Source organism: Acanthaster planci, linkage group LG16 (assembly GCF_054643075.1).
Source record: "Acanthaster planci isolate LZ-2023a linkage group LG16, COTS_SCS, whole genome shotgun sequence".
In the NCBI taxonomy this organism is placed as follows: domain Eukaryota; kingdom Metazoa; phylum Echinodermata; class Asteroidea; order Valvatida; family Acanthasteridae; genus Acanthaster; species Acanthaster planci.
The window spans coordinates 9965932-9990951 of NC_141792.1; the positions used below are offsets into that span (position 1 = coordinate 9965932).

General features: G+C 44.4%; 1 protein-coding gene across 9 annotated transcripts; it reads right to left on the reverse strand.

Annotated features, from left to right (window-relative positions):
• Positions 1–238: 238 nt before the first annotated feature.
• On the reverse strand, positions 239–24544 carry LOC110982694 (neprilysin-1-like). 9 transcript variants are annotated; one of them, XM_087147170.1, is made up of 23 exons: positions 24400–24544; positions 21446–21777; positions 13151–13306; positions 12804–12905; positions 10775–10936; positions 10427–10510; positions 10096–10313; positions 9648–9710; positions 8733–8849; positions 8199–8285; positions 7553–7686; positions 6959–7181; positions 6633–6731; positions 6303–6380; positions 6031–6134; positions 5758–5816; positions 5370–5421; positions 4942–5009; positions 4500–4630; positions 3801–3866; positions 2864–2950; positions 2314–2390; positions 239–1894 (listed from the first exon to the last, which is right to left on the reverse strand). In XM_087147170.1, exons 2-23 carry the CDS (start codon positions 21447–21449, stop codon positions 1795–1797), a joined length of 2271 nt encoding a protein of 756 aa, XP_087003296.1. In that variant the 5' UTR covers positions 21450–21777; positions 24400–24544; the 3' UTR covers positions 239–1794. The 9 variants fall into 9 exon arrangements, with proteins under 9 accessions (XP_087003296.1, XP_087003295.1, XP_022097001.1 ...); XM_087147169.1 differs by lacking the exon at positions 24400–24544 and adding an exon at positions 24108–24242; XM_022241309.2 differs by lacking the exon at positions 24400–24544 and adding an exon at positions 22810–22959.
• Positions 24545–25020: the final 476 nt, after the last annotated feature.

The following is a 25020-nucleotide window of genomic DNA, read 5'->3' on the forward strand; positions in this document are numbered from 1 at the left end:
CAGTGAAATAGGCCAAATAACCATTTAAATACTAAATTTAGGGAAAACATAATTAAGGATTTCAATATTTTCGAGGCACACCTTGGACCATTCAGCCCCTTCTAATATAACCCCCCCCCATTTCCTGAAAGCTAGATCCAAATGTGAAGTATAATATTTTTGATTCCTATTGAAAGGCCGTAAATGTTACTCCACGAACTCTCAATCTGTAATTCACAACGACACAAGTGGCTGTTCACAAGTTTTCTGGTTATGTCTTCAGTTTTATTCAACTGCTTCTAAACTCTGTTTGAGGTATTGGAAGTTCGGTCTAATCGAGAGGAATAAGCCTTCAGACGCTGTGTAAAATGCTTGGAAATTCGGTCCACGTATGGTAAAATGATACAACTACGTGTATGTTTGTGCGTCATCATATATACATGCACATTGGCATCTTTACGAATACGTTTTATTCACAAAGTACAGAGACACTCATTTAGATCCACTTAACGTATAGCAAATATCATACGCGACAATAATTACCATTTTACATAATCAGTACTAATAATTCTTACATGCAGCACGTGAGTTGAGAAGTCTAAGAGAGTACATGTAAATAGAAAGTACAATCAAGAGGATAATTCCGATAACAAAAAAAGTATTATATAAATCTTTGTGAACTTTCAGATGGAAATGAGGCCGTCTGTCCGAAACGGGCTCCAGGGGCTACGGCTACAGGTCTACTTCAAGTGAGCATGAGCCCATACGTGCGTTTAACACCGATGAAGACCTATACCTTTCTCCTTGTACAAATAAGATTCAAATGAGACTTTCGATTCCTATTATATACGCACGTGTTATATTTCACAAAGCGGAGTCCACAGGAATGGTTGAATAGCGCCATCTACGGTGTCCTTATCGGAGGACTCCAGCCCTATTAAAAACTGTTCTGCTCTCGATAAAAATACACGATTTTACGACAGGCATTACAGATTGTTAAAACTGCCACTGTATGTACATCTCCACAGCGTATACAAATTAATAATGAGTAGAGTGCTTCCGAAGGTGACTTAAATGCACAAACAACTGTATGTACAAAAAGCTGGTTACCTACACGTACGTCTTGTTATCAAAGAAGAGATCGCTAATAGAGAATATGAGAAGAGAATGACCATCATGTGTAACTGAACAGTTAAAACGCAAAAATGAGGAAACCCGTCCACTTGATCAATAATCAGTTTTGCAGAAAAAAACTCTCTTTTAGTTCAAATTTTACAGAGGACTCACGATGGAATGAACGGTCCCCATTTCGTGCACAAAGTAATGGGGGGGTCCTGATTTATGGGAAGGTGGAAACTGGATTTTATTTCGTTTTGGGATTTGAACTCGTTCAATTTATAACTAGTATAAGCCAGAATAATCTGACTGAAATGGGCTACGCCCCGCCTCCCCTGGCGAACACAAATCTCGGCACCCAACTATTAAACTGAGTTACGACCTTCAAATTATTGTTCACATTACAAAATTGATGGTACGCAAGAAGCTTTGTCTACAGTCTGGTGCGATTCCAGTGAACAAGAAAATTGACTGGACGATGTTCCAACTTCCCTTGTTCTAACCCCACATCAGTCATCCCAACCCTGCAGGTCCTGCTTTACATTTAGGCCTACACTTTAAATATCAGCGTAAATCACGAATGTACACTTCTCAAGTTCGCCAAAATCAGTCGAGTCAACGAACGAAAAGACGTACCACGGCACTGACAATATATTTACATCGAATAATTATACACAAGGCTGGACAGTCGGGCAGCGGCTACCAGACATTGCATTTGTCTGCCGGGTTCATGTAGCTTGTTGGCGGGCAGCTGAAGGCCTTGGCAAAGGCTTCGTTGTTCTGCATAGGGCCGATGACCCTGAAAGACAAACGTACATCAAAAGACGAATGCTAGACGTGACTGGTCCAAAAAATTATTCCAAGCGTTGCTAAGCCGAGAAATCGACATTTCCAAGCCGACCTCAATTCGGAACAGATAAGTCAAGCTAAGAATACAATAAGATTACTGTTAACTAATTTTGTATGAGCAACAGTTACTGTCACTGGTTCACGCCATCCAAAAGAGGCTTTGCGTGGTAGCCATCTTGCAGGGCAGTTCGTTCCTCAGGGAAACCTCTTTGGTGCATACCTTGTGGAATAAACTACCCTACCAGCCTGCAAGATGGCAGCCATGCAAACCCTCCATAAGCTTTTTTACACCTGGCTTACTCCAGGCAGTTAGGCCACATTCTTCATGTGGTGTCTGAAGGTCATGGGTTGGAAGGGTCGTCAGCTTACCTGTAGCGACCGGGACTATGAACTCCTGATAGGATTTGTGACGTCACACCTTCCGGCCGAAAGGCACTGCACCATATCTACAAACGAGCACATGTTGACATAAGCCTGTTATTGAAATTAAAAGTGTCTCCTGCATGATCCGCCTCGAGCAGAAGCGCCCCCTCATCTGTTGAAAAGAGGCCCCTTTGGTCGGAAGTTCATTTGTTGGTAGCAATGCGACCATGACGCGCGCATTTCCTAGTCGTTCGTGAACCACCGAAGTTCAGTCTCAACTAAAGAAGCCTCCGTTGATAAGAAAATAGCGCCCTCTCTTGGTCCAGCTCAAGTTCCATAGGATTTAGTTTGTGAGGACAATCAAAGCCCTCATTTGGGGGGGGGGGCGGGGATTGGTCATCGCTTTGAGCATTACAAGACTCTTTTATGTCTTCAAATAAAAATCCCAGGCTGGGGCACGGAGATGGACACAGCTAGCGTGTCACTCATGCGTAGCCCCGGTGGGAGGGCTATGTCGTGTGGACAGAACTAATTAATGCCTGTACCATATCTGTACCTGGCCAAAGGTTAAGAAGAACATCTGGTCTGCGGTAAAGTTTAACCCTGGTAGAGCCGGCTCGTTAGCCACGTTATCCTTGTAGGCCTGCAGAAAGACAGGGGACGATTCTTTAAGATGGAACATTGAATACAAGTAGATGCAACGTGAAGAGTGACAGCTGCTAAGGATAGGACGAGCCAACCACGGATCAAAAAAGCTACAATTCCATGTACTCCAAATACTTGGATTGAACCAAATTTCGCAAAGTTCCGACATCTTTAAAAACGACGTTGGGGTTTATATATGGGTGCAGTCCACTAATTCAAGCGAGAATTTCTGGCCAGCTCATTAGCATTAAAAGTGCCCCCACCCACAGTATCTTTTAAAAAAGGAGACTGTATGGCCCCAAAAATGGTGAGATGGTGTAAATCGTTGCCGGGATCAACTCCCTGGGTCTTTGGGCTTTCATATGAGCGCAGAATGGCTAAACTCTACGGTTGAAAAATGGTCCTAAGTGCCCCAGAAAGTTGAGGGTTGCCACTTGAAAAATGGCTGCAAGCAGACTTTGGAAAAATCACTTTTTTGGGGGGTAATTTTGTTTTGAGGGAATAACTCAAAATGTAATCAGTTAACCCACACTCAGAAAATTGAAAAGAAAGTGAAAGATTATGGACCATACAATAATTTAACGTGTGTTTCAGATGCCTCAGGGATGTTGGTACGCATATTATTGGACCCCGAACAATGCTGATTTTACACTGTTTTTAATGGGCCTGATTTAGTGGACTACACTCATATGCACTGAATACCTCCTGTGCCCAATTAACCTTTCTTTAGGAAAGCCATAACGCGCTACGTGATGCCATTGACAAGATGTTACTGAGGTTGGGCCCGAACTGAAATAAATGACTAAGGAATATGTAATTAACCATCATTATCTCAGCCATTTCTTTACCTTATACGACTCTTTCAAGCCCCCGTTATCAGCAATGTTTTCTCCTTGTGTCTGGACGCCGTTCAGCTACAAAGGAAGAAAGGGCATGATGGAATCGTAATGACATATTGGTGTTTATTTCTTGTCAGAAGGAACACGGCACAATTTCATCCCAGAAATTTTAGAACGATCAAATGGATCCCGCAACCGTTGTACATGTGAAAGGTTGGTCTAATTTCGGCACGGAAATCAAGCTCAATGTAGACGTTTGTCGCTCGAGGGAGGACGTCCTCGTCTGCTAAAATCAGCAGTCGCAACTTTAATGATGACAAATATAAAGACACCGTCAACTCAGCCACAGTAGCTATTTTTGCGCAGTGAGGACGTTGTAAAACAAACTCCTTTCTAACCCTGGCTACATGGTGTTTCAGATTTAATGGCTTTAATGGCTTCTGGCTAGCGCACCCCGAACAAAGGAGAGTCACCATCATAGGGCTGGATACCTCAATTGGTAGAGCACCGGTATGGTATTCTGGAGGCCGCAGGTTCAAATTCCCCTCCAGTCAATTTCTTTGTTCATCTTTATAATCCTTTATAACCTGTACGAATGGTAAGTTTTGCTATAATAAATTTTGTCATCAGAATAACTTAGGCCCTGATACCAAGGTCACTGTTGTCGAGCTACGCTGGAAGCATGCGTCAATGGGCAGGAACACTCACGGTTTCGCCGGTCTCGGGCATGACGAAGTCCCCGTACTGGTCCACAATGCATTGCGCCCTCTCCTTGAATTTCACCACTGAGTCTGCGCTCCACCAGTCCACCAGGTTGCCATCTTTGTCATATTGTCTCCCTTGATACAGCAAAAGACGAAAAAAGAAATTTTGAAATCACCTCTGGCAATTCAGAAAAAAAAAACACTCGGAAGTCACTCTAACCGATTGCAGTGTACACTAGACAAGAATGTAACAGTGTCGGCAAAAACCTTATGGTTAAAAGTTCCTGGTAATGAAATTATTTTACGCACGCCCCGGAACTTCGCGCCGTGTTTCTTTCCATTCTTTGCATTGCCATTGCAATATCGGGTTTCCAAATTGTTAATTTGTGTAAGGAAGCATTGGAGTGACAGCTGCTTCAGCGTCAGCAGTCACACGACGTCATTACCTCTGTCATCAAATCCGTGTGTGATTTCATGACCGATGACCACTCCGATGCCACCGTAATTCGAATACCTGTAACAGCAGAAAACAAAATGGATTAACAGTTGTTCACAGGTGTCTTGTATTATTTCTCGGCGACATGCTTATCCTCAGATCTGCTGATATTTACCAACCAATATACCCAGCGATGCTTAAATAGTTTCACGGCACAATGGGGGGGGGGGGGGGTGCCCCAACGTCCCCCTGAATCCTTGTATGCCCCTCTGGAAATTAAAGACCCATTAAATCCTTCCTCTGTAAACTTCACCCTACATCTATCCCACTAATTTGTAACCAAAGACTACACGAGTTTAACTCCATTAGAAAAAAAATTGAAAAAGTCCTTGAAAGGAATGCCTTTCTGTTAACGAGATTTTAAAAAACAGTACATACCAGGGCAAATCTTGATGGTAAAAAGGAGGCTGCAGAATTCCAGCTGGGAAAACTGTATAGTTATAAAAAAAGATGGAAAAATTATACTTGGCGTTTGCACCACAAGGGAAAAAGGAAAAGCAATTCTTAGGTATGTGCGTGGTTTCCTAGGTTTTATTCTTAGATAATACTTTGGTGTGGTCGTCGCTTTCAAAACAAGCCCATTACAGGTAATACCCTAAGTGACGTCACAAGTGGCGGGGATGAAAATAACAAATACTTTTTTCACATCTTCTTGAGATAGCGTAGCCTGACTTGACTGACTCACTAATCGTGACTGACTTGTGATCATCCTGTGACGGCCCCAACAGTCAGTCTGCGCACGCACTAATAATACAATATCACTTACGAATTCGATTCTTGCTGGAGCTGAAATACGCGTTTACAACTGCAGGGCCGGACGTCCAACTGTAGGGAGAATGCAAAGTAGCTGTAAAACCTTCATGGAAGGAAGAATGAGAATGTGGAGCACAGCACACGGCGAGAACAAGAAATACCCCACCAAGATACGCCGTGAGAAGTTGAGCCAACCATTGTGTATTTAGCGTGAATCCAAAAATTACAAAAACTCCCCCAAGATGGCCGTTGATTGCAAACGGTCCATATGCATGTTTATACGTACGCTGTCCTGTCCACAATGTCCCGCAAAAGGGAGAGACTATCGGTCCTACTCCACTGGCGGAACAGGAGAGAGTTCTCGAAATAGGTGTCGGCAAGAAAGTCCAACTGCAAGTTAGAAAATTGAAAAGGAGAAAAATTATATTATTGTTGTTTTCATTTGTATTTTGATAACGGTTTTTCCGTAGTTTTTATCACTCCTGATCATTTACACAATTCCTGTTCAAATTGCAATTATGAGTGCTTTTTTCTAAAATACGCGCTATGATCACCTACCCCTTGGTATTTTTCGTCCAGTTTGACATCGTCCATAATCCAGTCAGGGTAACCCACATCAATTCGCATTTTGTCAGCCTGCAGGACAAATACGGGATGATGTTTTGAAAATAAAGAGCAAAAAGCTAACCTCTTGCATCTACAAAACTACAGATCCCGTATAAAAGTTTTTGTTTAATAAATCTCAGAATACAGAAGTGCTCTATACTGGCTGCATGAATTAACAAATTGAAACTTTGTCAGCGACCTGCCGGTGAAAAAGTTTCTTGGCATTTTTGTCCAGGGTAATTTGATATGCCTGGCCGAAATTTGACTACTCGGATCCTTAACCTTCTCCGCAGCCACTTTCTTGTCCGCCTCCTGTAGCCAGTCATTCGTCTCCAGCATGGCCTTGAAGGCAGTCTTCAAGTTGCCTATCATCTCGACTGTCTGCAAGAAGAGGCGAGGCCGAAGCACTAATGAACGCTTGGAAGTTATGCCTCGCGAAAACAAGACTATCAGAGGAAGCCTGAAAGAGAACTCTAGGTACTAGACAAAAATCAACCCAAATCAACCTAACCTACACAAACCAAACCAACGGAAACTAAGCAAAACAAACCCAACTTATTTAATACAAACAACAATTCGTGGATAAAGAGGTCTTAAACTAGCCATACCTTCTCCTTGGCGACCGCAGGAAAGTTCTCCTCTACGTACATGCGCCCAATGGCAAACTCCGACACAATGTTACCCTCATTCACGCATCGCTTCCAGCGGGCCGAGGTAGTCGATGTCCCCCTCAAGACGTTCAGGTACCGCTGGTAAATATCGATGAAGGTCTGGCCGAGGTCAGGCACCATTATGTCCACAAGTCGCCACACCATGTAGTTGGCGATCACTCTGGCAGATATGAAAATATCGAGACACTTATCGGTTGACATTTCTCGAAGTCCCGATGGCTCAGGGCACCACAGCGGTATTGTCCCTTTAGGCGTTCATTAGTTTCTGTACAGACTTTTAACCTCTATACTCGGGCTTATGTTTAACGGTCTCTAGGTAAAGAGATGCTGAAAGTCGCCTACTGAATCCAAAAAATACGAAAACTAAGTTGTCGCGGTTAGAAGGAGGAACAGCGAGCAAGAATAACAGCAAGCAAGTAAACCTCAGACAAGTGACTCGACGGCTCAACACTCAGACTTTTGAATTACCCAAAAAACCTTGGACCGAGAACACCAACACCTTCACCAAAGATGTAAGCATGTTTGTCTCACCTGTTGTCCTGTGCCTCTAGCCAGTCGGTGAGGTTCTCCATGTATGCTGGCGCCCTGTTGACGATTCGTTCCGAGGGAAGAATAGGCTTCACTTTCTCCGGCATGACCAAGTCATAGTACAGCGTCCAGTTGATCTAAACGTGATACCATTTTTAACGAAACAACAGCTTAGTTTTCATTAGCCCAACTTTCTTCTGGCTTGGAAGTGATAACCACGGCTCTTACTTGATTCTAAACACGTAGGTGCAAACGTGAATAAAGATCTTCGGAGACCAAGGACATTATGATCTCATGCTTAGACAAAATGCCCCCTAATGAGCCAAGATTGTCCAAACTTTCAGAATAGTCTTAAAGCACCTATTCCCCTCCTGGAAAGGGTCTTTAAAAATACCATTCATGGAGGAAATCATTGCAAGTGGCTCTAAAAACAGGATTTCCATTCTTGATCTTATAAATCTCAGGCAATCATCATTTATATGTCCGCTGAACTCTGCAATATTCATCAAACAGATGCGGTTGTGGCCCAAAAACAGGCTGGAAACGTAAACAGCAGTCACGCCGTTACAGACGAATAAAATTCGTTTGAATGAAAACAAACAAACACCCCAACACCCCAACAAACAAACAAAACAAAATACAAATGTACCTGGGGGTAGACTGTGGTCAGTTCTTCCAGGGTATATATGTTATACAGTGCCTCGTTGTCTCGCCTCTCAGCCTTTGGTGTGGACATCTGTGTTTCGAAACACATCACTTCATTCGCATAATTACGATACTTAATAATAATTATGTATAGATTCCGACACACGAGAAACACAAAGTAAGTCTGTGCCCTGCGTTAAAAGTGCACATTGTAAGTGACTACTGAACTAACTGGTAACTTACTGGTTGGTGTAGCGGCATTTGATGTTGTTTCATCTGCATTAAACTGCACGTTAATTTGCAATTCCATCATTTCAAAAGTTTCACAACAGTGACGTAAAGGTGAGGAAAACCAATAGACACAGTAAACTCTCATTTTTTGGAATGCAACTGAGCACCATTCTGAAGTCTCGTGTTAGCTATTTCCATTCTGCGTGTGAAAACAGGGCAATGGAAAGAAATCTAGAATGGAAAGAGTTTACCATGAACTGAAAACTGAAAACAGCGTAACCAAAAACAACTATGTGCTGTATCTTACGTTTGCTATGGTCGTTTCGAACTCCAAGACATTAGCCATTTCTGGTCTGGCCGTTGCTTCGTCCCCACCAAGCTCTACGATGACGTCAACCATGTACTGCAAATACGCTGCTCTTTCCTGAAAAAATACGGCATATTTAATGTAAAATAACGCTCTTTACAAATCGTTCTGATTCAACGGCCTGGCGCGCGCGTTGATGCACAACGTAAAGTGGCCATATGTCTATTTGCTCCACGTCGATCTTGTTTAACTCTTAGAGAACCGGACATTTCGATTCCGTTCCCATTTGAAATTTTCAGGCCCATGAAATCCGAGATCCTATCTGTCTTTCTCCACAAAGACATACAGCCTGAGGCCTTTGTTGTGGGCATGATAAGTCACACGCAATACTGTCTATAGGTCCATATTTCATACAATCTGAATTTCGTAGGCCTACTTCGCCTTTTTCTCCTGCTTTTTACACCGAGGAGAGATGATTCTGTGATTAAGCCTTGAGTTTGTATCTAGTTCGTAAGCGATTTGGTGGGGGCACAAGTTGCGCGTTAACGTCCGGCTCCCTGATTCCACTGTGGCCCTCAGTGGCGTCGCTAGGATTTTACTAGTAGGGGGCACAAGGGGGTACCAGCATCTTATAGGGGGCACCAGCTTTCAGTGGTGTGGCTTTTTGAGGCAAGTTTTATCAGCCTTGTTCAATATCCAGTCATCTGTCTTTTATTAGTAGGGGGCACCTGGGGGCACCGGGAATCTATGGGGGGCACGTGCTCCCAGCCCCCCCCTGTACCTACGCCACTGGAGGTCCTATAGCTCTATGTGCAGTGGGCATTGTTGAAACTGACGTGATGTCACACTTACGAACCACATTACGGCCAAATCAACACACAACCAGCTTTTTGATTAAGTATCAAGAGTTTTTACCTCTTCAAACTCTGCATCCCGGTAATAGTCCCTGCTGCCAAGGCCAAGAGACGGTTGATCGAGCTGCCGAAAACAACAACAAATGGAACAGTTTGCTGAGGAAAATGTACTTCCTTGAATGCTGACAAATAGATTAGAAGCATCCACCCAGCGAAATCAAGAGAGGGTACAATTTTCCTTAGCAATGGGGGCTCCTGGGGTGGGGGGGGGAACTGCACATCGCTGGTTCACGAACGACAACGAAATGCGAGCGTTTTGGTCTCATGGTTGACAAAAATATGAATACTCGCCACCAACATGGCTCTTTTTATCCGATGAAAGGGTGCTTCTGCTCATAGCGCATAGGATTCAGTTTGTGTGAAGGACAATATAAGCCCTTATTTTTTCAGTTGATTATTTGGAAGGACCATGGATTGGTTTGGGGACTCCAGAAGTGAAGCAGGTTCACCTTCAGTATGTGACTTGATGAGTTCTTGTCATCTACTCCAACCCACGAGGAGACAATCAAGTCGGCGCCGTACTTCCCGCTAAGGAAGGCCCAGAAGCTCTCGAACTGGAACGAAGACCGGTTCCAGTTCCCACCCTGGGTGTTACCTAGCACGGGCCAGCCACCCAAGGCTTGGAGGAGGTCCATCAGTGGCTGAGAATTCTTCTCATTGATCTTGTCTAGAAGGCAAAAAGAGCATTTATAGCATGAGCATTTAAAGCACGAACATAGTAACTGTGTTATTATAGAAACACAGTTTCTGTGCGAGCGACTGATTACCATCTTCACTTACCTAGATCGAGGCATGACTTGTAGAAGTTTCGGACACTAGTGATAGATTTCGCCTCGCCGGGTTTTCCGTCTCTCTCAAACAACTCTACAGCATTAAAAACAAACAGATTCTTCAGGGACTAAACTAGGTTTAATCTTATTCAACAATTAGTAGACACGGTAGAGAGGAGTTATGAAGAAAATGTTTATACAAACCTTTTATCGGATGCAATTGCTTTTCCACTTTTGTGATTCTCAGCTTGATGGGTTCTACGCCTGCGCATTAATTAGGAAAGTGCTAAAATGTCTGCTGCCACCAAGCGTCTGCAAGTACCCTACGAACGACAACTCCACGAACTTTAAATCATACCTTTGCACTTGACAGCCACTTCCTCTCTCAGGTCGGTGAAAGCGCTGAAACTTGATCTGTCCTCCGGGATGACCTTTTTCTTGACCCAGCCGCCGCAAGCGTATTCGAAGAAGTTATCGCAGGGGTCGGCGCGTTGGTTCATATTGTCCAGGTAGATTCCAGCTGATAAAAAGGAGTTTATAAATGATAATAAAATCCGTAGTCGAGCTTAGGTAACATGACTTCCATTTACGTCCTTAGAATATGGTATAACATGAGATGCTTATACGGTGAAAAGGGGCTCTTGGGACACACTAACCACGCTCGGAAGGAGAACTAACAAGATAAGGGCTTGTGTCCGTATTCTTTTCCTTATTCATGATCACGTTGATTTATCATAAAAGGATTTTATGATGTTAGAGGCATAGGTACCGTGATTCTTCTGTAAAGAAGGTACAAGGTTATAGGAGTGGTCAAGGTCACGTTGGACTGAGTAGGCTTTTCGTGTAGCTTCAAGGTAGTCAGTCTCTTAACTACTCCAGTAAAAAAAAATTAAAGAGCATTTTAGCCAGAGCAGAATTTCCGTTTTCTTCAGTCGGTAGAAAATTCTCGATTTATTTTCACTTTATCGTTTCACCCATTCCGATTCTATGTTGGCTTCATTTTGGCACGAAACTTGGAAAAAGTGTACACGTATTTTAGAGGGTTGCAGAAATCAATTTGTTTTAATACAAGCCCTCAAGATGCACCTTTGTGTCTCATTTAACCTTATTTTCAACTTTTGCTTCAGTATTTCAAGAGTTTTGACTGCCTTTTTGTTGTTTAAGCTAATGATTATTTTCATATGCATGAGCAAAACTGTGATGCCCATTTCAGGAAGAAAGCCTAATGTAACATTAGCTTGTATACAAAAAAGTCCTGAATGTTCGTAGATTTAGCTCAACTTAATTTTATCTCCTTTGCTGATTCACAGTTGTGTGTGTGCACAGCAAATAAGCAAGCATCAACCCCCTTTTTTTAGGCAAGTAAATTCTGGGTGATGATTTTAACAGAAAACTTATGCACTGAACCATGTCTTCCCTGACAGCACAATAACCGCCAGGTGTCCAGGAAAGCATGGATACAATTTTCAGTGTTTAAAAAGTGCACTTTTCAATGCAATTTTACCAAATAGGAATGTAAAACAGCAGAGTACAAAGTTGCTCGAAAATTGTGTCTAAGAAAAAAATCATTGCAGCTACTCTTTAAAGGAAGCTGGGTATTTTGGATTAAACGAGCACATGAGTGCAAGTTGCAACTCGATCGGCCCTAGCACGAAGGCTGAACGCGACAGTGATTCAAATGCTCTCGCCGCTGTCGCAGTCATCTGAAGAAGTCCGCTACTAGACTACGCAGAAGCGATAGCGTGTCCAGAATTGGCCGGTGCTTATCATGTTCCTCGTGTTCTCATCTTAGACGCTCTGAGCAAGTTTGAAGAGTTGATTGCATCTCGCGGGCAACCGCGCAGAGTTTATGGAAGGGCCGGAGGGATTCGGCGGCAAAAGTACACTGGGCAGTCAGCTATGACTGCGACACTCTGAATGCAGATAAGCTTTGTCCCTGTTGTGATAACAGACTGCCGGCCGGACGCTTGTTTTTGTTGTATCTGCGGGTAAATCCTGTCTAGTTCCGCGCCTAAACACTGTCGTGCAGAAGAAAATGTTGGTGCATGGTTGGGCTAATTTGTTTAACCGCGTCGGCAGAGTCGCTACACGCGGCAATGACACTGTTAATAAAGCCTACTTTTTCACTGAGCCTTGAAGAAGTGGAGCGAATTTCCGTGATGAAAAACCGTTCAGTTTCAGATAAAAGGGTGGATTATGCATTGATTTGGCCTAAAAGAAAAAATAATAATCATCATCCCATTGTTTGCTCTGCAAATTCTCACCGTCAGCCAATTTCTATTTACCATAACAATACATGTGCATGTGAAATTGGTTTATTTTACCAATAAGACAAACACGACGGCGTCAGTAAACTACAGCATTCATGGAAACGAACAATACTTTACCCGACTTGACACACTGTTCCGATGTACACAACCTGGAGTTTTGTGATGACTTCATTTCTTCCACGTCTTTTGCCAGTTTGTTCCTCTCCAGAACAACCACAACTGTTTCAGGAACACCCAAAAATAAACATAACCAACTCACAAAAATTACACACAACTGACGTTAAACGAGGAGCGCCCTGTTATCTTTGCTCCCTCCTCTCTCTTTCTCTTTTTTGCGTGAAAAAAAGGTTGCACCACACCCACAAACATAAGAAACCCACAAAATTATACACAACTGAAGTCATGCTGTCTGTTCTCGTTTCTCTTTCATTTTTTAGCGTCAGGAGAAGGTTGCCAAGGCCTACCTAGAGGGACCAGCACGGCGATGGTTGTCAAGGCTAAGATAAGCAGGGTGATCATGTACACCTTGGTGGGCCTCTTGTAGATGACTTGCTCCTCAAATGTGAGCTTCTGCCGGCTACCTTCCATGTTGTTATTGACGAAGGGGTTGACGGAGCTACCTGTTACGAGGAGAATTGTAGTGTGAAAAGAAAGTGCAAGGGAGAGTTTTTGTGCGCACTCGCTCGCGTCTCAACATAACTCTAACTGTCAGACGAATCATTCACGAATGCCTGGTTTTCTATCCGAAGCCACCCCTGGGAAAGCTGGCGTGCACCTCGTGTGCCCAGCGCACAAATTGAAGCAGCATGCGGGATCAGGAGTGGAAAGGGGCATAAGTAATATGTTCCTGCCAATCACACAGACATGCCAACTGTTAACGTTCGTTGTGAACGTGTTTGTTTCATCATCTCTGGAGTGTGTGCACAATCACACTGGTACAGCGCATGTCGGTGAAAATGTATCATAAATATATGCTACGATGTTGAGAACCTATTTTTGTAATATGTGTTTTCGGGGTGCACTTTTGGAACGGGCATTGCCTTGGGGTTGATTACATCAACGGCCAACTAGAGGTCTGGAACGAGGCATCACGAAGGGTGTATCGAATCTTTGAGCGTGCCTGTGCAATCGTTCATCCGAGTGTGTCTGTACTGCATGCACCACATGCGGAGCGTGCGTAGATCCAACACCACTCAGTTAATGTTGAAGCGGTACCGATCGGCCGTGACTTGGAATTTCGTCCACGGGTTAGTCAATTTTTTCCTACCTGCGACACGTGAGGGGTTAATAAAAAAAGACGACCAGCAGCCTCTGTGTTGGATGAATTACTGTCCCTACCTGCGACACATATTGGGTCACCGCTGTGGGTGTGATTTTGCGCGCATGCGCCTGCCAGATTCTGTGCACATGGGTACACATGTATATGTCTGTCCAATAGTTTAAAACAATGTTGGGTGTTCGAAACTTAAGAACTTGGATCTTGCAATTGTTAGCGACTCCACAATATAAACAAAACACTTGTCCTGACACTCTTACTGTACAAAGTTAAACAGGGCGCTACGCGATATATTTTCAACGAAGACAGTCATGGTTTAAAATAAACTCCAGATATAACTTGGCGTATACACATTGCCAAGTTTTAAACAGAGAAACCGTCAAAAGTCCGACCGTGATCGTGCCCTCAATTAAGAAGTCCTGTCTACACGACCATGATGTAAGATTCAAATACAATGTGAGTCCAACTTTCGCGCAAGTGCTCGCGCGAACGCACTTCCTAGGTAGTAGTAGTCTATTGCAGGGCGAACTCGGGATTGCCTTTGACGTATTCCTGGATTATGGATCTCCTGAGCACCATCTCTTGTCTGGATTTCATTAATTCTATGACATTTGGTTAATTGGCCTGACTTCATGTCTTAGTATCCTTGCAGTCGGCCATGAACGGCGGGAACCCGATAGCAGGGAATGTTATTCAGCGCGGCGCACGGGGAGAGATCAGGGGATTGAACAGGGGACGGGCCGCCTCGTGCCTGGCAATCTCGCAAGCGTGAAGAATCTGAAGTGAAGGTCGGACAGCCGTGTTTAATGTTGAACATGTTGTACGGCCCTGGCGTGGCCCATTTAATTCTCTCATAAGCAGGATCGATGCTGCCCTTTTTTGTCGACTCCACGAGCAAAATTTCTGTCACTCAGTTCTATGAGGTGGGGAAACGATAGGATTGTCTGCATTCAGTTTGAGTAAACTAAAGCACACTTCGGCGAGGTCCCGCGTCCGGGTAGCCATAACGGCAACTGGAGCTGTACAAAACCGCATCATCCTGTCTGACCAGAAGACATCGAACAAATTCTCGAATTTCAGCGCTGATCACATTAACGACGAGGGTGCAAGACAAGATCCACTGTTGCACTTTTAAAATTATTCCTCCAGGATTCGGTTTTATAACAGAATGGTACATGATCAATCGTCCTCAGAACACCTATAGAATGTGGACGATTCGCTATTGTCGCGTCAATGTAATGAGTGTATATACAAACCACATGATCAGTACTGAGAGCACTGTGTTTTGTGATATGTCGTGAACCACCTCGCCTTCGAACTAGAGAAATTCATTTGAAAGGGTGTCATCCAATATGATCTTGAATTGATTTATGAATATGAGGTAATCTGGTGACGTAACGTGGTCAGTGCCTCGACGCCAAATCTTATTGGCATCAATACAAAGGCACAAACTTTATCAAAGTGGTAGACCATAAAGCGTGCGATAGAGTTTGTATGAGATTTGTCGGTGCCTAGCGTCACCATCCAGCATGTCCATGACACACAGTGTGAGGCGACTCTCAGCTCCGAACAAAATCAATCCGTGATACACCAACGATATCGAGGGCTTACCTGAAGCTGGCACAGTCTTCTCGCCAGCATCCCTTAAGACAACTTTTACCTTCGCTTTGTCCGTGATCGGCGCGCTCGAATCGCGAGGAATTCCCCGATCGACTTTGCTTTCTACCATGGTCAATGGTCGGCCGGTCCGGTTCCGGGGTTCAACAGCAAGGGAATGCTGCGGTACGGCTGCTCCTTGCGGCGCTATCACAAGTCGCAGACTAACAAGTGCCAGCAAAATCCGATCCTGCCGATCGAGATTTCGCCCGAGATTTGATCCCGCCTTCTCTGGCCGACATACCTGCTCCCGGCTGTATGGGGAGTTCTTGTGGTGTTTGTTTGGAGATGATCGACAGCCTGTCAATCCTCGTTGTCAATGACGGTAAGATTTGTCAAGAGTTCCGGGGAGGAGTACATTCAGATCAGTGCGGTTTCGCAGCGGCATCTGCTATCCTACCCCACACAGTTATGGTTATCCCGAAGACCACGAGTTAGCGTTATGATATTTTGACCCAGCGTGGGATCTGGGTCGATTATGTCACACACTGAAGTCAGTGTCCGGCCCCGCACTGGACTGACACGCGTAAAACACGGCCAAAATAGCCCTCGGCCGGAAAGAGGTACAGTCGCACTTTGCATTGGTCCACTTGTTGAGCAGTTGTGGACAACCATCATGAAGGTCAACAAAGGTTATCAGGTTGACCTCTCGATGGGCAGTTTAGTCCCGCGTCTGTCAGCTTCCGTCAGGAAAGTGCCCATGGAAAGAACTACGTTCACTCTGTGGAAGACATTTTTTGGTCCAGGCCTGATGGCAATTTCTGCCACCTCATTCAAAGCTACCTCTCTGAAAATGAAGTTCCGAGTTTGAAGCCTTAACATTCAGTAAAAGGTGTCCATACGCGCGTCCTTTAATACAAATATGCGAGGATTTCCCTTTTGAATATTGCCAATCTTGGCTCATAACCAAAGAATAGGAATTAAACCTGAGGTCAAACCTCTACCAAGGACTTTGAGTTGGTTTGGTAAATTACTGCAGGCGTTTGACAAATTTACAGGCCAGAAGGGACAACAATTAAGACCCTCGGTGGTCAAGCTTCTACACCATGGAGGAATAAGATTCCTCCAAGCATGTACCATTCACCGATTGAAATCAAAGTTCACACACCCGTGGGATAATCTTTTGTGAAGTTTCCCCGCGAAGCCTTTTGCCATTTGGCAACAGACCCGGGAGAATACCAAATTCCTCGATCCCAGGGAGACACAAGACAAAACCAAGTAAGATAACCCAGATTTGGGGTATTTGTATATATACACGCTCCTTGTGCGCGTAACAATCCTGGATTCATACTACGGTTGTGCGTGTGTATAAGGTAACAAAGAGCCAAGATATCAGCATGCGTCAATTATAATGAGGAACCTCAAAATGTTAGATCTCACATCCAGATTGTTATCGACACGTGATGCAGCATTTGCACACCGACTTTCAAGAATCAGACACGTTCAATATTTAGTTTCTAACTATGCCATTTATGCTCATGAATAATTTGAATTATGTGATTAATTTATATCCACATTTTTAAGCCACATTCTAAAAATAAATGACAGTGAGGCATAGAACCCAAAATGGTCTAGTACCAGCCCATTTTAACAGGTTATTGAATGAGACAGATTCTTAGGACACGATGGCTTCCTGTAGATAAGGTTTCCATATTACTAACACAGTTTTTCGCCTGTTTCAGGGTGTGCACAATAATTTGATTGTTACTTCCATTCGTCGCGGGACGGTCTTTATATGTGTTCTTCCCCACTTTGCACTTTAAATTAAGGGCCAAGTTCTTCCGGACCCGGTACCTATACATAGGCCTATAGTCTCTCGGTCGATGAAGGGAAAGTCCCGTTGGAATCCATAATTATGAGCACTTAATGACTATATGCCCTATCAGGTTTTCCCAAGTGCTTTCATCCGAGCAGAGGTTTTTATCGTTGGGTGTTATATGAACTCTATCCGAACTGATTTGCTCAGAGCTTGTTAATTACCTTTAATTATTATGGGAGGACGGTAGACGGGGGGGGGTTACACGCCAGTGCCCCTCGCCCACCCAATATATTTGGTTAAAGGGTAAGGGTTTGATATAGTCAACCCCCCCCACACACACACACAGTTTTGCCCTTGTCTACGGTGTAGATCACTGACATGTGCATGTACGTCTTCACGTTCAGCCCGAATTTTCTTTTTTTCCCATGAGACTATCAAAACACCGATTACACATGACTCTGGGGACAGTCGAATAAGAGTCTACCTTGACTCTGACTTAATATAGCCGCGGTATACTGGTGCCTATGGTGGCCCTGAAGGGACATAAAAATTCACGACTTGTCGCGAATGTTTTTGCACCGTGACTTTATTCACCAATAATGGTACCTTTTTTCACCACTAGTCTCGAATATTTCCTTGGAGGGTAAGTGCGCTACATGCAATAACTAACGGCAAACACATGATGATAGGCTCCTGCCTGGCCTGGCCTTGAGCTTTCTGCACAGTACATGCACAGCGGTGCTGTGACCATGCACGTGTACCATTGCATGGTTGTCCAAGTGAAGCTGTACAGCGAGAAAGAAACAAGGGCATTGGGGAACGACATGGCTCAGAAAAACAAGGTTTGCTTTCCACATGGTTTGTTCCAGAAGACCTGACTATAATAAAAACTCAGCCAGCGCGTCAGAAGCTGTTTCTTGGAGCTAGGTCTAGGTCTTCACCACATTGCAAATACGCGGAGAGGCACAGATAACGGACCTAGCCGTAGCTCTGGATGGAAGCCTGTTTCGGACGGCCTTGCCTTGAGGCCGGTTCATACTCGACGCAAAAGCAAACACGACTGACGCGAATTTGTGAGGGCAGATCAAATATCCGTTTGGCGAATTCGTTGAACTTAGGCAAAATTTCGCGGCAAATTTTTCGTGACGTCAAATTTGTTTTGTTTTTGCATTTGCCTGAAGTATGACCCGACCCTAAGAAAGCCTTTGCGTGCCGGTCAGGCAAAAATCGAACCCTTCTAGTAACTGGAAAAATATTCGAGACAAAGTTTGCAACTAGTAAATTTATTCATGGCATGTCGTGAAAAAATAATATTCACAACGTCGCAAAAGTATTTACGACTCGTCGTGAAAAATAGTCAGGGCGTCGCAAAAAAATTTTCACTACTAGTCGTTAAAAATATTCACGACGTTGCACAAATATTCACGACGTTGCACAAATATTCACGACGTCGCTCAAATATTCACCACGTCACACAAATATTCACGACGTCGCACAGATATTAACTAGTCCTGAACAAATTCACGACGTCACAAAAATATTCGCAAATTGTCGTGAATAAACTCACAAGGTCGCGCACACAAAATAATATTTACAACCGGTAGTGAATTTTACGTCCCTTCAGGGCCACCACAGGTGCCACGGATAAGCCTACTTCCAATATGCCCAAATGGCTTTACAAATACATAATTAATTTTATTACTGGCAATGACTCGTCGTCACTGCTGCCCCTAATACATAGTGGCATGACATGTTACTATGCATTTATAGAGGGTGTGCATGGTTGCCATCTTGCAGGCCAGTGCTTCAGTTCCACTTGGTATAAACAAAGGAGGTCTCCTTGTTTGAACAAAAGAACTGCCCTGCAAGATGGCTACCAAGGCCCCTATTTGCCAGCTGATCGGGCATGTTTTTTCAGTGCGATTATAATGCAGCACAGGAGCAGGTGTAAACTGTAAAAGGGACCGGCAGTAAGGTGCCATTCACTCAACATATGAGGCATTTCCAAATGCCAACCGTTGACTACGATACCTGTTTCGTTGGCCGATATCAATATACAAGTGACTTTAGCATTGTCTTTACGGGACTCATGACACGCAGCGGAAGATGACGCATAAAGCTAAGATAATAAGACAATTCATGCAACTGGATTGTGTCTACACAGCCCAGGAGGCCGGGAGCGTGTTTTTCTTCCGGAAGATGTCCGACAAAATTTGTCTGCGATTGAAAAGGACCCGACCTCCGGTGTTGATATTACGTTGAAGGTCGGAAGTACCATGAGCTTACAGGCAAGAATATTTTCTGCAACACTTTTTTCTTTTATATTTCAGACCTTCAATCGGTTTCCAATTATAGCCCTAACACAGACTAGTAAAGGTAACCCGTCCGCCATCGATGAAAATTAACAGATAACAGACATTAACATTATCCCCCCCCCCAAAAAAAAATGAGCATCAAAAATTGATTTTAAAGAACTTTAAGGCAATGAGACACAGCCGTTTACACAGCGATATTCTGCCGGCGATGTATGCAAAACACACTCTGTTATTCCTTAAGGCCTGCATCTTAAAAGCCTTAGCAAAATTTACTTCTGTTAAATAGGCGCGATGCTCACTTATACCCACGGCAAATCTTCGGATATTTTTCCCCGTGTATTTTTCCTAGCTGTCCATCACTCGAGAAAGTGAAAACATGCCAATTGAGCTCAATATTTACATGTTTAGTTCATCTTTTGAACCCTGGAATGTCTTCCTAGCATACCTGTTGATTGATCAACATTCGAGGGGGAGTAGCCTGGCACTTGGGTCTCACATCAGCATCACCCGTCGAATTACGCTGTGCATGCCGCGCGCAGGCCTGACTATATGGCTTCATCAAAATGCCACCCATCCTCGGGGGCCCGTGTCAATCTCATGTTTTACACCCTAATGCAAGGCTCGTTCTACAGTTAAAATAAACAGCCCGGATGCCGGATGAATTCTCGTTTTACTGTCTGTGTGCACCAAAGGCTCAGAATGTGAAATCAATTACCTGGCGAGAGAAACCGACCTGCGGTCACCTGTTGCTCGTGTATACAGTTAAAAATACTCAGATAGCTCAACACTCGTTGCTCGGGATTGCGGGAAAATAACGCACGATGTTTTTCGCTATCCTGATCTGTTGGGGCGTCCTCCATGGTTAGGGGAATGGCAAACCCATAGCACTGAAGCTGAGTTTTCAAATCGGTCAACGCAAAGTCAAGAAGAAATGACTTGGCACACTGGTAATCGAAAATTAATACCTGCAGGTGCCTGGGATGAGGATAACTCAGGCAGTGCGCGACAAAAATGGAAAACCAGTGTGTGGACACCTGACAATAGTACACCTTTTAAATATTGTACAAGTATTTGGCAACCCTTAGGCCTAACTAAGTTATATGTTGATACCTTTGTGTTATCTTGATCTTTGCCTAATTACTCAAGTAATTAATTTTGAGTTTCTAAAAGTCAAACTTGACTACGGACAAACCCAGGTATAGGAAACACAAGGAACTCTCACTGAAGTCAGAACACCTGCTGAAATTTTACCTACATCACGTCGCCAGCTCGGAGGACGCCACAGGCATAAACAAGCGGGGATTTGTCAATGTTTTGCCAAGGCTCAGCACCAATTTAAGTAGAACAATAGTGAAACAACAAACGGATTTACAAGAAACCCTTGACCACACAGGCTCCATCCAGTGCATAATGAAAAGCAGAGCCTGCACGGTGAAGGTTACCACGGAGGAATCAGAAGTAATTTACCTGAGTTTCGCGTCATCATTTTATAGTCTCCCATGATTGCAGCTCCGAGACGAAGCTTCGTAGCTCACAAACGAAGCCCACGTACGTGTACATCCGCACGCGGCGTTCGGTTTGGCGGGATATGGTTTCCTCGCCGGCGCACCGGGCGCACTTCCCAGCAAAACATGTCGAAGGGGTTCCCGAACAGACATGGCCAGCAAATGCAATCGATTCACAGATAATCATAATAATGCATGCAGGATACACCGGGGACTTATTTGGACTACACATTACGGTAATGACTTACCCATGGTGAGCTTGGCCAGCGGTCGTCGCCCAGACGTCGAACCTCTCGCCCAAACAAACCTTCCAAAAAATAATCGAGCGCCCCGTGGACAACTTGTCAGAAATGCGGAGGGTCCAACTTATTAAACAGGGCGGGACAGCAGTCAGACGAAAATTAGCCAGACGTTCGATGGTCGGGAAACTCTCTTTTTGTGGTGTCGTGTCGCTGCCGCGTGGAGCGAAGTTGCGTTAGGCAACTTGTGATGTCAGTGGGTTGGGATTAGTTAAATACCCCCGGGTACCGCACGTCGAGTCCGTTCTAGCCTGAGAGCTCAGAGGTCACAGGAAAGATACCTGTCGAAATCAAGATAGAGATGGGCCAGGGTTTGAGAAGAAAATTAGAGCACATGGTTACAGTAAACAGCAACAACGACGTTGACGACAACGACGACGACGAATAACGATCTAAGGACACAATCTCGAGGTTTCTTTGTCGCTCTGCGCCGTTGGCTACCCCGGCGGACAGGCGTTCGGGCAGAGATCACGAAAACCAACGTATCAAAAGACTGTGCAAACTCAGAGTTGGCGTCCATTGTACAATTCTGCAACTGAACCACAAACTAAGTCCATATTCTGCATAAAAGAACGTATAATAATGTTGCCGGGCAAATTTTGTTCAGTAGGGGGAGGGGGGACAAACTTGCCAATCTGGGAGACTAACAGTACGCCAGATTTTCCAGGTTTTTGTCGTAACGCGCACAAAACTGAGGGCCTGATGGTATATGATTATCTAGTCCTGTACTGTACAAGCCCATCGCATGAAGCTCAGTGCACCATTGGCCCACAACAGCTATACTTCTGCCAACAACCATCTCCACCCAAGACCTTATTTATTTTCCTGTTACCGGCGGGGGTCAACCGGGGTCAAGCTGGCAGCGAGAAGTACATGTACATGTAAAGTGTTTAGTATGATATAATCCGCCCGAGTTGGGAGGCGAGTAAACCGTCAAGACGATGACTCTGCGTGACAGACCGGCAGCACGAAGGATCATGTTGGCTCCATTGCATTAAGGTGCCGCCAGGCATGATCCCAGCGCATACTTGCATGGCAGCCCTGTACGACTCTCATTAAACTCCTTGCTCATATAAGCAGTTGCGCTCCGTCACTTCAAATTGACTGCATCACTTCATCACTTCTACTTACTCAACTTCATAAAAAAAACCTATACCCCTTTCACGGAATCACTCTCAAAATTTAGTTGACATCTCCCTGCAAAAAAATAATTCTCGCAACAGATCCACGGCCGTGTGATGGTTGCCTCTCACCTTTTCGAATTTCTCAAAAGGAAATTCACCAAAATTTATGTCGATTCCAGACACACTTACAAAGCACTATTCCGTGGCTTTTGCTACTACGCGGCTGCACGTGTTTCAAACGAAGAACAGACAAGCGGCAACTTGGCTGAGGCTTTGACGCCGGAGAAATCGAACTGGTCCGCTCAACGAGTGCTACACACAACTGCTCCAAACCCGTCACTGGTTTGCCTTTAACTGACCCTCACAGTGTGGCTTGCTTTTTTCCGGAATATTAACTGAAAAATGCGCCAGTCGTCACTCTGTCTGCAACTCCAAAATGTCAGTGCCTTTCGCTAGGTACTAGCCACTATTGAAGATGCATATGATGTGTACCTCACAGTAAAAGTCAATTGAGGTTGACCTGCGAAAACAGTCATAATGCTCTAAACACCTGGCTTGATGGCTAGGGTTGATCTAATATACAACTGTGGAAGCCCATAATTACTATCCATGCAGTGATTTCCTTTCTTGACATCCCCGTTCCCACCATAACGATAATGGTTTCGACCTTGATGTAATGAGTGGGGATCTGCACTTTTCTCTGGACCCAAGTTCGTTACTATTCTTACTTCTGTCACCCTAATCGTCTTCCTAAGGACATATCGTTTCTCCAGTGCGTGTCCGAAGCCAGGCTTCCTCCCAAGATGACCAAGGCCGCCATGATGAACACACAAGTCTCGTGGGAACTTGGTTACAACCCTTATTCAGCGGCCTATTTTACAGCCAAATAATTCGCATACGACCTTAGGGGGCTTCAATGACCGCTGCTATATAAACGACATGCTGCCAAGCACCTTCCAACGTTGACAGATACCAACGGCACTTTATGGTCAACATGCGCACAGCGTCTACGCGAAAAACCCTTCTGATTTGTGTACATTCAAATGAAAATAAGTTGTACATGTATATATACTCCAAGTGCGAACCGTGCGGGGGGGGTTGGGTACCGTGTTCGTCGCACTGGAGCTCTTGTGAGTGATCAGATTCGTATAGACTTGATTTCAGACGATCAATCTAGATGCATCGGCACCTGCAATCCGGACTATTGAGTTACGCGGATGGATTTCGTAATAAAGATTTCCACAGCTCTCCTGGTGATGCACAGGCAAGCTATTCCCTTTTTCTACATTATGTCGAATTTTCAAACTGAACACTGAAAAGGGCGTGGCCGTATCAATATGGGTAATTGAAACGCATGCACGAATAAACACAAATAACTGCATTCATACCACATCGTTAAATGTCATGCATGACAATTATTTTGTCGCAAAAACACTAACAAAATATTCAAATCAGAGTCCTACAAGTTATTTGAAAACTGAACTCACGTTCTTACGGAGATTGTTCTGCGTGATCAGCCATACCGCTTGCCAAATATACAAGGGATTTTATTCCATGCAGGTGTGATCACATTAAACAAATCCTTCACGGCACATTTGAAAGTAGATTTTGATCCACGACGAGACCCTCTGGTGCCTCGTGTAAAAAGTGCACTGACAACTAGCATAAGAATTTTAACTGTCTGTCTTCGAGACTTCTTTGGTGTGATTTCCTGTAAACTAGACTTCCGGGTGCGGAAGAATTGCACATGGTCGGATAATTTCGGAAACGAACTCTTACCAGACGTCAGCGAGTAAATATAGCCTAAAGTTGGGTTATGGAAGGTCTGCCGTTTCCGCCGAGTGGGCTTAATGACGCCGAAGACTCGGACCAAAGGCAAACTTCGTTCGGAGAGTTCAAATTGCGCTGATTCTCTGTGACGCACTTACAATCTGTCGCGACCATGGATAATTTATTCATAATTGTGTAACAATAATCGCTCCTGTGACACCAAGTTGCACGTGGGTCCTTGTCCGGGAACTACGGCATTGCGTGGAAATTACGTAGTAAACTCCGGAGCCGATAATAACCCTCAGTTTTTGCACAACTGACCTTGACGAGAGAGGGCGCTGTCACAAATCATAAAAAGACAGGGAAAGTTTCGCACGCACGCGTCCCCAGCCCTCGTGGCCAGTTTGCTCTGGGTCCTCCGGCTACGTCGGGTTGCAAATTAATAGACCGTAAGGCGTAAGCGGCTGACGGTAGACCGGGGTGCAGTTTTACCTCTGGCCCCGTCTTCTCTTTGAGCTCCAGAATAATGTTTGAACTTTTGATTCTTCAGTGGAACCAATGAAAAAAAAGATCTACACTTTTGCCCCACATTGGTTGCCATGGGTCGTAGACAGCAAAACTGCATTGGGT

Bases quoted from the DNA above. Each gene is read 5' to 3' on its own strand.
- LOC110982694 (XM_022241306.2), bottom strand. From the start codon at position 15,691: ATGGTAGAAAGCAAAGTCGATCGGGGAATTCCTCGCGATTCGAGCGCG. The intron at 6,732-6,958 runs GTATGGCTAGTT...CTCTTCTTGCAG, and splicing joins CTGCGGTCGCCAAGGAGAAG to ACAGTCGAGATGATAGGCAA. The intron at 6,381-6,632 runs GTTAAGGATCCG...TTTGTCCTGCAG, and splicing joins AGAAAGTGGCTGCGGAGAAG to GCTGACAAAATGCGAATTGA.